This window comes from Phalaenopsis equestris, unplaced genomic scaffold, assembly GCF_001263595.1.
Source record: "Phalaenopsis equestris unplaced genomic scaffold, ASM126359v1 Scaffold000134, whole genome shotgun sequence".
NCBI classification, from domain to species: domain Eukaryota; kingdom Viridiplantae; phylum Streptophyta; class Magnoliopsida; order Asparagales; family Orchidaceae; genus Phalaenopsis; species Phalaenopsis equestris.
This window is the reverse complement of record NW_018164576.1, coordinates 4070189-4087398: the sequence shown is the minus strand read 5'-3', so window position 1 is coordinate 4087398 and position 17210 is coordinate 4070189. Positions and strand designations below refer to the sequence as shown.

At 37.0% G+C, this 17210-nt stretch overlaps 1 protein-coding gene across 1 annotated transcript in view; it reads left to right on the top strand.

Moving 5' to 3' along the window:
• Positions 1-15659, top strand: part of LOC110021351 (anthranilate synthase beta subunit 1, chloroplastic-like) — a 35365-nt gene extending 19706 nt beyond the window's left edge. Inside the window, exons 2-3 of the mRNA XM_020719808.1 lie at positions 900-1035; positions 15413-15659. Coding sequence (XP_020575467.1) covers positions 900-1035; positions 15413-15520 — 244 coding nt within the window. The 3' untranslated portion in view covers positions 15521-15659. The remainder of the gene's footprint in view (positions 1-899; positions 1036-15412) is intronic.
• Positions 15660-17210: the final 1551 nt, after the last annotated feature.

The following is a 17210-nucleotide window of genomic DNA, read 5'->3' as shown; positions in this document are numbered from 1 at the left end:
GCAAAATCGACGTTCCGGGCGCGTTGGCGCAGTCCATTTCGTCATCCGGGGTCGCTCGGACGACGTCGTCGACAATCGGGTCAAAAACGCGCCGAAACTCAAATTTTACAAAATTTCGACCCGCGATCGATTGTCCCAAAAGGTTTAATTGAGCATTCGACAAGTAACAATGCAGGCAATGCGAATTGCGGCGATCGGACGTATCGACTCTCCGAATTGCGAAGCTTGTGCGCGCGGGAGTGCGAATTGTGCAAAAGGCCACCCTAAGGCTCAGGAAGGTCCTATAGGGAATCCCTTTTGGGTTTCCTCTTGTTGGTTTCGCCCTTCTAAGTGCTAGAAGTTGATACCACACACGCGAAACCCCAGAAGGGGACGGAAGCGGGTTGAACTAAAACGATGCGGGTCCCACTTCTAAGGTTCTAAGATAGTCGAAGGAAGATTCCTAAGGCTAGATCCTAAACCCTAAGCGGAAGACTAAACCTCACGAAAAATTGAGGTCAACAGGAGTTTGTATGGGCTTGCAGTGCATTGGAGAGGCCTTTGGAGGTATGGATATTTGTTAATTCATGCTCCATTTTGGAAATGACGCAATATTTAATCTTGCTATTGATCTGCAGGGAAATTTGTGCGATCTCCTTATGGTTTTGTACATGGTAAAGGTTCGTTTGTTTATTATGATGAGAAACCAGAGCATAATTGATTCTCTGTCTCGCCGAAGTAATGGTTTTACTCTAATTGTTCCTTTTACATGCTTTTCTTTTGTTTTTTTTTTTCTTTTATTGCTTTTCTACAATGTTATGTTATTTGTTGAGCCCAATTTTTATATAGTTTATATATTAGCATTTTATTTGTGAATAATTATGTCATTTTATTGACATCTAATCTTTTCTTTTTTTCAGCACTTTTAGTGCTGCTAGATATTATATCCTTGTGATTGACAATGATAGTTTTCCTGATGGCATTTTGGAGATTACAGCATGTACTGAAGATGGACTGATTATGGCTGCTAGACACAAAAAATATAAGCACATCCAGGTTCTGTAATCATTTTCGTATTATTTATAGTGCTTACTACCCTTGCTGTAGGAAGATAAATTTCCTATAAAATTAATGGGACGCTTACGGGCATCTTATATCTTTACATGTTTTAACACCTAAACTTTGATATTTACATACATAACACTCAAATCATTATTATTACTTCAAAAATATCACATTCCTAACTTTTTTAAAGTGAAATACACTTTTTTATTCATCAATTTAAAACAATATCCTATTGGCATATGATGAAAGCAGAATGTAAATTTCCTTAAAAACCACCTCATGGCGTATGGTGAATTTGCTGCATTCCATGCTACCTTCTTTGAATTTCCTGGTCAAGCCATGCTATTTTAACTATAAGATTAGGAAATGTTAAAAGTTACAAAAGAATATAGAAACTGGGGCCATCTTGTCTGACAATGACTTTGCTTTGTATCAGCAAAGGCAAGTGGTGGATGCGTCCTTCATGATGATTGCACCTTTAAGCTTTAGCCAGTGTTAATTATGAGTAAAAGAGTTATAGTTTACAAATTTTGCATCGCACATCTTTCCTGGGACATTTCTCCAGGAGGCTTCAACATTAAAGTATGCCAAGCCAAATTCAAGCTCAATCCAAAACCCAACTCAGATTCAGCAGAAGGATCTGAACATGCAAAAAGAAAATCCTATGGATCTAAATATGTAGGGGTGCTTGAGTTGAAGAGGACTTAATTGCAAGTTGCACCATTAAATTTTAGGAGTCTGGCCAAGGCAAGAAGAAACAAATTGGATTTTGAAATCTCTTCAGCTAGTTTGGTGTCAAGAGAAAGCAGGATGAAGAAAGTCAAGATATCCCGTTTATCCATGCATGGCTGGGCAGGTCTTGTTCAAAGGAAGGCTTTAGGATAATTTAAAGCTCTATCCATGTATCGAGGGCTTAAATAGGGTCCAATAGTTATCATATAATCTATTTACATATTCAGTTTTTCTATTGACTTCTTATGGCTATAAATAAAGGTTTTTGCAGCTCTTTTCTTATCATCAATCAAATGATATTTCTCTTCCTTGAAGTCTTGCCTGCTGCTCTCTCTTACCTATTTGCTTATTGTTTCCTCTCTAACCTACATGGTCTCCTCTTATTTTGTCACACGCGCCCTCCCTCCCTCCCTCCCAAAACCTCTAAAAATTGAGAAGCTCAAGAAGGTTGAGTGGTGTTGGATGTCTTGAGGTGTATGATTCCTAATTCAACTAGATGATATAAAAGATAAAATCTCAATGATCAAATTTAAAGTTCATGGTTCCAAAAATCAAGTTTTAAAATTAAAAGTTGCGATCTTTTGATATAAACCAAAAAATATGAAAAATCTGCAACTAATAATAATTCAATGATCACTTACAGTCTATAAATTTAGTGAATAAATTGAAACCACCAAACAATAAAGGTTTATTAAGATTCTTACCTCAAAGTGAAACCCTATTGTTATAAGTTTGACTAATATCAATAATAATCTCAAGATAAATAACAAATTATTTAGAAGAAAAGAGTGAGGAAAAACTTGCTACGTAGTGTTTCAATTTTTTTTTGTAAATCGGAGTCGCCAGCTTGTCTAGTGCTCATCTTAGGATTCCCTTTCCCAACTAGCCCTCTCACTTGAATCGCATGAATGATTCAAAGCAGAGGAGGGGCCAGAAATGAAAGAATTAAGACGGAGACTTGACAGATAAATTTGAAAAGAACCTGGAAAGCTTATGTGAGGTAAACCTCATGCTATAGGTCAAGGGTGTACGTCCAAACATGATCAGATTAGGACACCTTGAATCGAATATCTATGAATGAAAATTTACATAAACTACCCATGTAACCAGAGAACCAAAAAGAATGTTTTTGTCTGGGGTCAAGACCAGCTCCCAAAGGGACGTATCTCGTTTGGTTAATTGCATTTTATGGAATGCACAAGAATACTCTCAATTAAAGAAGTCTTGCTTACATTCAAGTGATGACTAGTGATAGTACAAATAATAGTTATCTCATAGGAGCAGCCTAATGCCTTCAGAGCTCTCACTAAGTCATAGGGCAGAAGGTGAATCTCTCACTATCCCAAATGGGTAACGACTCATCAAATAATGATACTTATGAAATAACTACGTCGACTCGTAGAGTCCACACTATGCTTCCAAGGCTTAGCCGGATTATAAGAGTTGAGGGTGAATCACTGTATCTTAAATGGGCGGCGGCCTATCTGCAATCGTGGATTACGAGAGGACGTCAATGAAGCGTCAAAGGAGCTATAGAGCTCAATTTGGGCAAGCAAAGGAGGGCAGAGTAGTCCTAATCGGGTAAAGATAGCCGAGTCAGAATACCACATATCTGTCATCCCAAACTATTAAGACCCTAAGTTTACCTGGTCGTGAATGTAGTTGTACCAACACAAATGGAGAACCCTTGTCAACAATTCATGAATTGCATCATCCAAGGAGACTTTGGTAGCTCTAAGGTGAAGAGAAGGAAACTCTAAATTCCATGATTTTATGTAGATGGAAAATAGAGGTGGGACTTATATCTGCCTAAGTGGAGAGGAAACCGCTAGTGGAAAAAGGTATATGGCTACGAAGCCGGAACACTCTCTTAAAGTACTTACTCCTCTTCTGGATTAGGGAAACCTCTAATATTCTAAGCACACTAGACAACCACCTAAGTATAAATTTTATGCTTGGTCAGGCGGGTTGAAGAAGCACGGGGCTTCTCCTCGGGACATGTAAAGGATCTAGTGAGCTAATCAATCATAATGTGGAGGCCTTATTAGTTTGCCTTCGGTGAGAGCCATGCAATACAATTCGTTTAAAATCCGGTCCGAAGGCCTTGCAGTAAGTAAGTACTGATTGTGAAAATTTTAAAGTATTTAATTCTAAATTTTGATTAGTCTTCATCTCATATTAGGATTTTTGTAGAAATTTTATAATATTAGGTCCTTTGAGAGCCTAAGTGATATTCACAGGATTCTCAGACTGTAAGCCAAGTCAGTCACACTGTAGAAATGTAAAACCAGTCAAATTAAAAGAACAAGAAAAGACAGGGTTTCATTGGGTCAGCAACATATCCAAGAAAATAAAAAGGTGGCCAAACATCGCATATACACATCCAATCCTAATTCTATACATGAATGAGATTTAAAATTAAGATACGAGACACGAGTAAAAAACTCCTGATCCTCGTCACATGGTTCCACCCCCTAGCGCCACTGAACATTTGCCCGTACTTTATTTCTAATACAAAATCTTTTAAGAACTTTAAAAAGTATATGAGAAAAGTAAAAAAGACTCGACCCGTACAAAAATCATGTTAGTGTAAAAACTTTCTACATGCAAGTAATTTAGTTAACCATGTTTGGTGGGAGGAGAGCCAAGCAGTATCTGCAGAAAATGCGTCATTGTGAATTATTATAAGCTCCTCCTTGTTGGACATGACTCATTGTAAGAAAGCCGCCCTTAACATACCAGTGTGCAAGTCTTACACCCAATAAACAAAAAAAAAAGACAAGAAAATGATTCTGACTAGGGCAACCAAACCAGTAGAGAACTATAGTCATAACATCAAAAAACTATCTAGCACTCTAGTCTTAGCCTAACACAATATCTAGTGTATAGTGTCATAGTCACAACATCTAAGTGTTTGCAGTGTAGGTGTTGGTAAAAGGCTGGTGTATGTTTCTGCGGGATCACCATCCCCGACCCCATCCTAATGATCCAAGGATTCTAAGGGGTGTCACTAAATGCAATTTTTGTATAAACATAGGCTTTAAAAAGGTTGACCTTATATATGGTCTAAATTAAGTCTTGTAAATAGTTTTAAAATAGGTGTTGAAAATATGATGCATTAAATTAATAAAAATATAGATTTTTTTTTTTTACTTTAAAATATATCCCAAGAAGGAAAAGCTTAAGTGACATCTATTAGACCCCTTTGAATCTTAGCATAATGTACACGTGCTAATCACGGTGTGATAGCTGATAACACATCGTGATCAACAACGGGTCACTCAGCTAACGAGCCAGCTTCATCAATGAGAAAATCGTGAATGCACATGCAGTTGCGAAGTGGTCCAGTACGTGGTGATCACTCTAGCAAGGTAGAGGTAATCTTAGGATATCAAACATTCATTATAAGCATATGGTGGCATATACCCATAACGAATGCGCCGACAGTTCAAAAATGCAAATGCAAAACTCAAGACATATGACACACATATGACATACTGCGGTAGTGCCATAGGCGACACGACTTGCACATCGAATGGATTTAGAGGCATTTGGAGCGTGATCCATATTAGGTGGTAGCCATGTGCTCAAGCAGACAGGCATCATATATTCAGAGGATTTAGAGGCCTTTGGAGCATGATCCGTGCCAAGTAAAATGATATGGCATACATATGGTAAGTATAAGTGATACCATAGGAAAAGCGGTGATATAATTCTCAATAGGCAGAATCACGTACCAGATAGGCTTGATGTGCATGTCGTCTCTGAAAGGACGTGAATGTCGAAGGCGAGTGTGTGAGAGCAGTGACTCGAGAAAATACCGACGATAGTCTGAAATAGTTCCATAGGAATTGAAAGAGTGCGAGGAGCAGTGACTCGGGAAAACCTCCAGCATGCAAGCCATGAACATACGGGGTGCTATGCAAAACAAACATGAAAGAGTAGATAGTGCAAATGTGAACACGCGTGATGTGATGTGAAGTGACATAAGGATGTCACAAAGCAAGTGCATAGAATTGTGCTAATGAGAGGCACAAATACTCACTTCGAGCGTGTGAGGACACACTCACAAGTGCACGACAGGGTGCGAGTGTAGATGTGCTAATGCAGACAATGTGAAGAAAGCATGCACAAATGTGTCATGGGTAAATGATTGACCTATCAACCGGACTGGTGGTAGTCGATCAGTCGAGTGGGTTGAAGATGGTTGATCGGGTCGGAGCATGCGACCGATCGACGAAGGATGGTCAATTGATACGACTGGGCCGGTGGCAGGCGATCGATCAATGGACCGAAAACGTTCGATTGGACCGGAGTGTGCGACCGATCGATGAAGGATGGTCGATTGGGCTAGAGTGTGCAGTCGATTGACGAAGATGGTCGATCGAGCTAGAGTGAGCGGTCGATCGATATGATTGGGCCGGTGGCGACCGATTGTTCGAATGGGCCGAAGATGTTCAATTTGGCTGGAATGTGCTGTTGACCGGCCACACATACAAAACCATACATTTTTAATGCATATTTTTAAAATCATGTGGTGCACACAAAGGAAATGCAAAAACATGCGATATGAGACCCGATTAGACCCGACAATGAATCATGCTTGTCTCAGCAAACTCACAGGAAACCTAGGGTGAGTGATGGACAACGGCTTATTGCGCGAAGCAACAAGACGCCCATCTTCGTTTGCACCACATAAAGTGGGGGATTCCCCATGAAAAAAATTTTCGTGACCGAGAGCACAAATATCGAAGTGTATCTTCGTCTTCTCGATTGGTGGGTTTCGAAGGTTCATCCGGATGAAACCACTGAGACAAACAACGAGATTAGTACAACCCCTACTTTCTAGTTTTGGACCAAGAAAGAAAAAAAATGGTAGGTTTTGATCTAGCACACAAAAATTTCAACCTAACTTCTCTAACATCCAGACCTAGGGGGCTCTAAGGATGAAAGTGCGAGAGTTTGAGAAATTTCACCGGCGCGGTCGTTGATGATGCGTTCTTTGGGCTTGTCCAAGCTACTTCTGAGATGAGTATGAAGAAGCCGCTCCTTCTCCGAGGCGGGGAAGAAGCTCTCCTCTTCGGAGAGGATGACAAAATCAGATTTCTTCTCCAAAGTAGTGAAGAAGCTCTCCTCATGGAGAGGATGACGAATTCGTCGGTGTTTTTTCCTTCTCTAAAACTCAAAAGAAGCTTTCCTAGGCTCAACACACAAAGAGTTTCCTGAGAGGAAGAAGAAGACCTTGGAGATAAAGAGAAACAGGAAGAAAAGAAGAAGAAGATGAAGGACTTGACTTCCCTGGACTACTCCTTGAGGAAGATTAAGGATTTCTTTCTCAAAGCTCTCGGGATCCTCCTATGCTCCTTTGTTCAGCTCTCCAAGGCCTGATCGTACAAAATGAGTCTGATCCCTTGTTTCTTCTGCCTCAGGGAATTTGGAATGGGCGTGGGTTACTCGCCATGCCTTTTTTGGTTGAAGGACCAGACAAAAGACATTGTCCGATGGTCCTGGCGGCGTCGGCGGCTGAAATCCGGGGATCGGAGGGCTGAAATCGCGAAACAAGAAATGCTTCTTAAGCTATTATAGAAGCCTTTTTATGATTTGAAGGGATATTGTGGAAAAGCTACATGAACAAAATTATGATTGACGATGTAGCTATCAAGAAGTGAGCAAACACAACTTAGATAGCAAAGAAGTAGGGTTCTTTAATTTTTTATTGGACTACCAAGAACAAACAAAGAATATATTCATTGAAGCTTTCTAGCCTATTTACAATAACCAAACAGCATAAAAAATAACCCAACAACCTTAATTACAATCCAACAATGGTGACTTCATTCATAACTCAACCAAAGGTCCAAGATTAAGTCAAAAGGAAAAAAAAAAAAAAAAATCACTATTAGTCAGAATGTCAACTTGCATCAAATTTTCCTGAATTAAAAAAATGCTTACAATTAGAGCAGAACTATATATTTTTTAGTAAAATAATGTAGAATTATCACATATGAATTTATCGCAATAGCGTAACATATCTCTATGGAATCCATCAATACTGAATACGATTTTATCATCTAAAATAACTTCATGATCAAGAAACTATTAGAGTTGTGCGATAAACTGTTTAACATGAATGCACAAGGAGTTGTAAAGAGAGAAGAATTTATGATTTTAATTCTATGTTTATGAAATAAAGTCAAAATCAATATTTCGAAGACTGGACTAATGTCAATTATCATTGGCATCAGTCATAACACACTACATGGTTTTAACTATTCATATCTTACTATTATTTAATTTCTTAAAAGATCATGCGTGAAAAAAAAATTATAATTCAATTGCATCATTGTCCTGTCACGTGTAGTACGTCTTGATGAAGTTGAGAATCTCATGTCCAGACACAGCCAAGGCTAGTTGGCTTGCAAATGAACATGGAAGTTTTTTTGACACTGGCATTGGATTCTGATGGCGAGTCATTTACAGCATGACACAATCAATCTTCTCTAATTTGGCTACCATGACTTAGAACTTGTTGTCTTGAGCTAGGAGATTGTATTATGTGACAATGGCATGATCGATGAAGTTATGAGTTATATTTTGGTTCCTCAACCCTATTAGTTTGAGGGCGTTTGGTTCTCAATGACATGGGAGGAGATTTATGTTGTTTTTTCTAAATTTTTTGTTTTAAATGTTGTCCAATCCTCATTGATAGTTGGGATTGATCATCTTCATATATAAAGAGTTGGAGACACTCAGTAGTGTTGGTCCAGGATGTACTTTTTTTAATATTAGTAATATAACCCCTTTGTGTGCTTGGTGATTTGATGAAAGTTGTTTAATTTCCCATTAAGGTTCACCCTTTGTGTCGGATGTGGGCCCAGTCCATCAGTTGTGGGATTGGGAATCATCATAAGGTTGGGTTGCTCTTTATTGTTGTCGATCTCACTTCTCTATCAACCGAGCGACCTTAATTGCCTCTACGAAAATTCCAAGTTTTATATTTTTTAATATAGATGAATGTTATCATGGAGTGACAATGTAATGATCAATGAGGAAATTTTGAGCAGGTTTTCCACTTATGGGATTGCTTTCAAAGGCTTCTTGGCAATGATGGTGTTTTGTCTCAATTGAGTGAGTGCCATGGAGGGATTTTCATGTATTATGTTGGTCTGAAGCAATGGACAACAACTTTATTGAATTCATCCCATAAAAACCTCTCAAAACTTTTTTTGTATCATGTACAATATCCGCACGTGGAGTACTGTTACAAAAGCCACTGTTGTTTATGACAGAAACTAGAATATTCAAGAACAATCTATAGAGATAAAGGGTATAAATCTTTCATATAGGTTTAACATTGTTGTAATTGAGCATGAAGTGATGAGGTTGATGAAGAAGATATTGATGAAAGGAAATAGACATGATTTATGATGGTGATGATGACTGTTAAGAACACTAGTTTTATTTTATCCTAATACATTAGACTTAGAAAATCAATTGTGGTATTTTGAATTTTAAGTGGTTGAGGGAATGAGATTTGTTAGAGTAGAACCAGGGTAAAACTTATTGATGCAAAGACGTTTATAAGTACCCATTAAAGGATCTAAGAAATAAAAACATGATATGGTAGAAAAGGTAAGAAATAATAAAGAATCCAAGCTAATAACTCAAAATAACTAGGAATTAATAATGACTAAAACTAGTCATTAATGAATATTCTAATACTCCCCATCTAGCTGAAATGTAGATGTTAGCCAGGTTCAACTTGGATTTAAAATCGTCGAACAGGAGCCGATGAAGATTCTTTATGAGAATATATGTCAGTTGACCACTGGATGACACAAACGAGATACAAATTTCGTCACACTCAAGATTTTCCTTAATAAAATGTCGGTCAATCTCAACTTGCTTGATGTGATCATGCTGGACTGGGTTGCGAGCAATGCTAATGATTTCCCCATTATCACATAACAATTGTAGGAGAGCGGAGACTGTCATACGTAGTTCGTGGAGCATGATGTGATCATACGTAGTTGATGTGATCTCAACTTGCTTGATGTGATCTTGCTGGACTGAGTTGTGAGCAATGCTAATGGTCGCTCTATTATCACATAACAACTGTAGGAGAGCTGAGATGGTTATACGTAGTTCGTAGAGCATGATGCGTAACCAGAAAGTTTCACAAATTACCAGAGGCGTGAATCTAAATTCGGGTTTCACACTAATCCGAGTAACTACAGACAGTTTCATGCTATTTCACGTGACTATGTTTCCCCACACAAATGAGCAGTATCTCGAGGTACATCGACGGAGCTCGCTCAATTCGTGTCTGTATAAACTGTAATAAAATGAGGGGTATGACGTAAAAAAACAAACCTGAGCCCGGTGTGTCTTTTAAATAGTGGAAGATCAGATGGATAACTTGGAGATGATGCTCATATGAATAATGCATGAATTGACTGACTGTCCCAACTGCGTGACAAATGTCAGGGCATGTATGGGCAAGGTAGATGGGTTTCCCCACAAGGTACTGGCAGTGAGTTGTTTACATGAACTACATTGAGAACATTAATAAGTTTTTCATTGAGATCTATCGGGACAATCATTGGTTTGCACAAGAGAAGATTGTTCTCTGTCAAAAGGTCAATCACATATTTTCATTGAGACATGCAAATACCCTGGCATCCGAGCAAATTCCATGCCTAAGAAGTACCAGATAGATTTCAAGTTCTTTATTTCAAAGGAAGCAACAAGAATGCTTTTTAAAGACTCCAATGCTGGTAGATCATTACACGTGAGAACAATATTGTCAATATTGACGATAATGATAGCTACTTGATAGCTGGAGGAATGTCGGAAGAAGAGTGTGCCGGATTGAACCCAAGTGAATCCATGACCTACCACCACTTTTGTGAACTTCCCAAATCATGCCTGTGGTGATTGCTTCAATCCATAGAGAGATTTTTGTAACTTACATACTTGCCCCTGGGAGGCAATGGAGTCAAAGTTTGGAGGAAGAGCCGTATATACCTCATTTGTAAGATTTTCCTTCAGGAATGGATTCTTGATATCAAGCTGGAATAAGGGCTAATCCAAATTCACTGTAAGGGATAAAAAGACCCGAATGGTGTTTAATTTATAATTTGGAGCAAAAGTCTCCTCATAGTCAACTCTGCAGTTCTGTGAGTACCCTTTGGCGACCAACTGCGACTTGTTGCTTTCAAATGATTCATTAGATTTAAACTTGATGCTAAAAATTCATCAGTATCTCAATTGCTTTCTTGAGGAAGATCAACAATGTTCCAAGTATGGTTTCGCTGAAGGACATTCATCTCCTCAATGACGGCAGCTTTCCAGGTTGGGTTTACTATGACAAACTCAATAGTCGATGGAAGCTGATGATTGCTCAGGACCGTAGTAAATGCTCTGTGATAAGAAACATAGTTTTCCACAAGATAGAGAGAACATGTCTGATTGCGTAGCTTACTAGAGAAATTGACTTCCTTATTTGGAGTAGGATCAGTGCTGGGGATGTCTTCTGGAAGGGATTCAGGGTCCAACAAAGGGTTAACGAGCTCCAAAGTAGGTGTATCAGAACAAGTGTGTCGAGTGTAGTCGCAGAGAGTGAGAGGATGTGCCAGTGAAACCAAAGGACAAAGGGATTTTTGATGGTGGGGGAAGTTTGTGGAACCAAAGGAACAAAAGACTTCTCGAAGGTAGTTGACATTGGGGGAACATCCACAGGAGTAGGGTAAGGAACAGTGTCCAAGAGCTCTAGCTCTCCCTCACTGGAAGCCGAGTTAGGAAAGTAGGGAACACTTTAAAAAAAAGGAGACATCGACACTTACATATACCTTATTTGTGATTGGGTCAAGATATTGATACCCCTTTTGAGTGGCAGAGTATCCGTTGAAAACACATTTTATGGACCTAGGATCAAGTTTACTCTAAGTCAGGGTTGTGTTCCGAATAAAGGCTGTGCACCCATAAATTTTGGGTTCTAAAGTGGAGAATACCCTATTGTTAGGAAAACGCGATCTCAGGACGGAGAAAGGGGTATAGAAGTTGTGAATTTTTTAGGAACTCTATTGATGAAAAAAAATTGAAGTAAGAACATCATTCCAGAAATGTTTTGGGATATTAGAGTTAAATATATGAAGCAATTAACCTTGAGGAGATATCGATTTTCTCTTGGTTACCTCATTTTGTTGAGTGTTGGTACATGAGCTATGATAGAGGATGCCCTTACTAAGAATTCTCTTAATATAGAGTTAAAAAATTCATCGCCATTGTCAGTCTGAAGAATTTGAATAAAAGTGTCGAAATATAGGGGTGGAAGTTTTTTGAAAGTGACAATAACTTCAAATTTATCTTTTAAAATATAAGCACATGTCATTCGAGTGTGATTATCAATCAAAGTAAGAAACTATCGTTTATTAGTGTAGATAGGAGTGTGAGAGAGTCCCCATAAGTTATTGTGAATAAAAGAGAAAGAAGCGGAAGGTGTGTAATTGTGGATTGACATGTTCACATTTAAAATTAGAATGATTTTTATTAATAAACATCAAAAATACAATTGTTTTATATACTGAAAATTAGGATGACTTAAACGACAGTGTAACAGCATAATAAGACATTTAGTGGACAAATAAATTGCAACTACTGGGTGGGGTGTCCTTGTTCTCTGTGTTTTTTCTTGGAAGAAGTAGAATCTTGCCAACCCGTTTAGCAATTCTAATCATTCTTTTTGAAAGACGATCCTGAAAGACATTGACATCAAAGGAAAAATGAGTAATGTAATCAATGTCATGTCAACTTACTGACAGATAAAATTTTACACTTCAACAGATGTACATGTAACACAGATTCCAGAGTTAGGACATGTTAAAACAACATACCCTTTATCAGCAATGAAACTTTGAGTCACGTCAGCAATTTTAATAGTATCTTTTTCTGTGCGAGGATATTATGTTGAGAAGACTTGAGAGCTTCTAGTCATGTAGTTTGTGGCATGTGAATCAATGATCAATGGACTAGAAAGGGCAAAAGAAGTGACTGTCATAGGGGTATCTTGACAAACGTGGGAGGTCAACTAGCCGAAAGGTATCTGGCTGGATCCAAACAACTTGATTAAGTGTTCCATTTAACTTTTAAGAGAATTGGTAGATTCCATGTTGTTATGGGTAGAGATCGATTGTATTGTGTTGGATTCAGAAGCTGCAACTAGACCCTTTGCAGTGAATGATTTGGCCGATGGTTTGTATGTGGGTTTCCTGCCAGCTTCCAACATTTATCACGAGTGTGATCGGATTTGTGACAGTAATCATACGTGGGGTGACCGGCTCGGGTTTGAGCACTATTAGAGACCAAGGCTGATACTTTGGCAGAAGGAATGGAATTACCAGGCATGACAATTCTCTGACTCTCTTCACGACGAATTTTAGTGAAAGAAACACGTGCAGAAGGAAGAGGATCTCTTCTAAGGATATGACCCCGGATTTCGTCAAGATCTTTTTTGAATCCTGTAAAAAATTAGAACATGCAGTCTTTTTCTACAATTCTCTAGAAGAGAGATAGGCCTGTTGGAGATTCCTAAGTGTAGTCATAATATAGGTCACATTTCGTTTATAATGCAACGAGTTCATTGTGGTGTTGGATCATAATATTCGATCCTTGTTTTGCCTCCCTGATTTTCTTGGTTACCTGATAGAGAGGTGAGAATTAAAAATAGAATACAGTAGAAAAGGAAATGAATATTAAAGAATCAAAACTAATAACTTAGAATAAATAGAAACTAATAATTGGCTAAAACTAGCAATTAATTAATATTCTAATAAGATCTTTAATTTAACCATCTCTTTTGTTATTTTTATTTTCATATTAATTTTATCTTATATATATAATTTTTTTAAAAAAGGAAATCGATATTTGACAGAGACTCAAATATTGATTTCTCATGCGCATCAAGGCCCCATGATGAGAGCCCGCGCCATGTGCCTAACTATTCAAGAGCCCCGCACCACGGGGGATCGAACTTGTGACCTGAGGGAACTTACAGTGAATCCCGCCAACCAACAAGCCACGGCTTGCCAAGGCCCCATGATGAGAGCCCGCGCCATGTGCCTAGCTATTCATAAACCCCGCACCACGGACCTGAGGGAACTTACAGTGAATCCCGCCAACCAACAAGCCACGGCTTGCGACACACACAAATATATATATATATATATATATATATACATATACATTCTGATTCATAATGTATAAATACTGTCATATTTACAATGACGTGTGCCACGCCTCACATTATGAACTGTAGCTCCACGGGAACACTTGCTATTTATAAGTCTACCACCTAGGTGATTTTGTGAAACCCCTGAATCGATCTATTTACGTGTGCCGCTCTCAAATTATTGAGAATTTGATAAACATGAAAAATATGAGTTGGGTTTTACCATTAATTTTGATATTTGAGCGAGAATTTCAAAAGTTGATGAAAGAGGGTGGTTGATTTGTAAATAATAATGTTTCGGGTAATCTGTATGAAATTGCCTCTAAAAAATATCTTGATAAAAACTGCAGTTCAGACAAAGGAGCTGATCAGCTATCAAATGCCCCTTCACATGCTCATAATTTTGTCTTTGCAAATAAAAGATGTACATATATTGTAAGGAGCCATCATGATCTTTCATTTGTCACAAATGATTATATTCTTACCCAATCCGTACTTTAATTACATTTGTTGACCTTTCTTTAGCGTTTTCTATCCCATTCTAGCTGTACTTGAAGTTGTGGTGGTTGCCTTTCTAGCCAATCACAAAAGCCGCTAGGGCAGCTAAAATCCGAGCATTGTATATTTTATTCTGGATCTACTGTAATTATACCATTACAATTTTACCAATACTAGTTTTTTTCTTACTATTATACCCTTATTATTATAATGCATCAGATTTGACTATGCGTTAATTTCATGCTGACTCCAATCTATTGCTGGGGGCTCCATATCATAATGTCCTATGTTTACTTTTCTTGCCGTATTAATTCAAGTCTTGCCACTTGATGAAAATTGTCAAATTGGCTTTAAAAAACTTCTTGAAATTTGTGTTTTGTCAAAGTAAAGAGCAGATTCTAAGAGCTGGTTGTCAGCTTCGTAGGGCCATTCCATGTGCTTGATTCTAGATTGCCCAGAACATGCAAATTTATCTGGACTTCAATTCTCCAGTGCTATCATTCATAACCTTCACAACAAATTTCTGAATTCGTGTGTTTTGCTGATTTTCTATCTATGATAACAAGGTATTTGATCTTATATATGGAAGATTTATATACATACCACTTAATTGCTATGTATTTATTACGTACATGCTATCTTACCCATGCATAAAAACGTGTATTTCACTTTTAAAAGTTAAAATAGTTATATTGTTGATGTGATTTTAAAGGTTTGGGTTGTATAAAAGTAAAAAAAGTAAGTTTATGTGTTAAATATGTAAATAAATAGGAATTGGATGGAATGTTACTGCCCGTTTATATATTTGCTAGTCTCTAAACACTAACATTTTTTTTTTTCATTTTTCATAAATTTTTTTCCACTTCCTGTTGCTATATTTCATAGTTAATAATGCTTAATGATCAACAGGGAGTACAGTTTCACCCAGAGAGCGTCATCACCACAGAAGGGAAGAGAATTCTTCACAATTTTCTCATGTTCATGAAGGAATTTGAGTCCGATATGAATCCACTGTAATTTTCTCTCTCAAATTCTTCTCAGAATTTCTATTGGGAGTTCATTTTACAAAATACTTGAGAATTTTCTGCAAGAAAATCTATTTTATTTTTTTCGGTATATTAAAACAATTTGTTATCCCATATGCACACTTGGATCTTTTTGTCTGTCTTCACCAGTTTTTTCTCTTTAGAAGCATATTGTCATGACTTAAAAGCAAGGAATGATTTTGGCTAACTTCTTTCAATTATTACTGATGGATTGGATACTGGGATGAAGCATTAGCTAGACAAGTTCAAGGTGCAAACTTGCCGCCTTGGACGCTTACATGAATGGGCAGCTGAATTATAATAATTTCATTAATTATATATATTGGGGCATTCACATACATACCACACAATTTTTATATATTTACATATCTAACAGCTAAACTTAACACTCAAATCAGTGACATCACGATAGAAATTTCACTCGCTAGCTTTTTAGAAGTGAAATATATATTTTCATGCATAGATTTTTAGTACCAAAGTGTTATAACTATAAATATCAAAATTTAGGTGGTATACGTTAATGCGTAAGAATTGTGTGGTATGAATGTAAAGTTTTCCATATATATGTATAGTATAGGCTTAGGATTGGGATTCCATATAAGTTTTAAATTGTTGGGCTTCCATTTAAAAAAGCTCATTTGTATTATCATGTTCTGTTTGATATTTAACTCTTCTGATTAATTTAATTTGTTTAATCAGTTAAATAGAAACAATGCCTTGTTTGATATTGGCTTAATTGCATCTATACATGCATGTGTATATGTGTATATATATATATATATATATATATATATATATATATATAAATGATGGTGTGTATTACATAAATGTTAAGCAAATTTTATGGTAGTAAATACTATCTGTTCAGCTTGATAAGTTAATTGTCAAACAATATTTTGTTTAGTTTGCTAACTAGCCATGTTTAATGATGCTTCTTTGCTCAAATTTGGCTCATTTATAATTTTAGCTATATGATCATAATAATCAATCCATGGCCATAAAATATAAATACTCAAAAAAAAAAAAATCTACAAAGTGGTCTGGTTTGTGAAGCTATTGCTCTGGTCTTTATTCCATAGAAAATGATTTATAGATGAGTGATGCAATGTAATATGTTGCTATCATTGCGTCTGGATTTATGTCTTAACATCTAAATTTTATTTTTTATGTTTATGCTGCCCAAAATTTTTACTAGCTTTTACATGCTCTTAGCACCGAATATTATTGTTCATGTATCTTACACCCAAACTTTAATAAGCACATTATTAGTGGTTCGCCTTAGACAAACAATGACCTCTGGAATTTCTATCATTCTCCTATTGTCTTGCGGCTCCTTCGATCAATTGCGACATATAAATAGGGTTGTCAAAACGGTTTGTTATTCGCGAACAGCTCGTGTTCGGCTCGTTCGCTAAGTTAACGAGTCGAACACAAACAAAAATGTGTTCGTTCGTGTTCGGCTAGTTTTGACTTGTCATTAATTATATATATTTTCACTACAAGACTACACAGATTTATAATCAATTAAAAGTATTAATTAAGAAAATAAAATAAAAATTATTAAATTAGATTCAACCGATGTTTTAATATAAACAATAATTTTTAAATCTTGCCCCAAGTCTAACCATCTTATAACTACGTGATTAGGGTTATTAAGATGT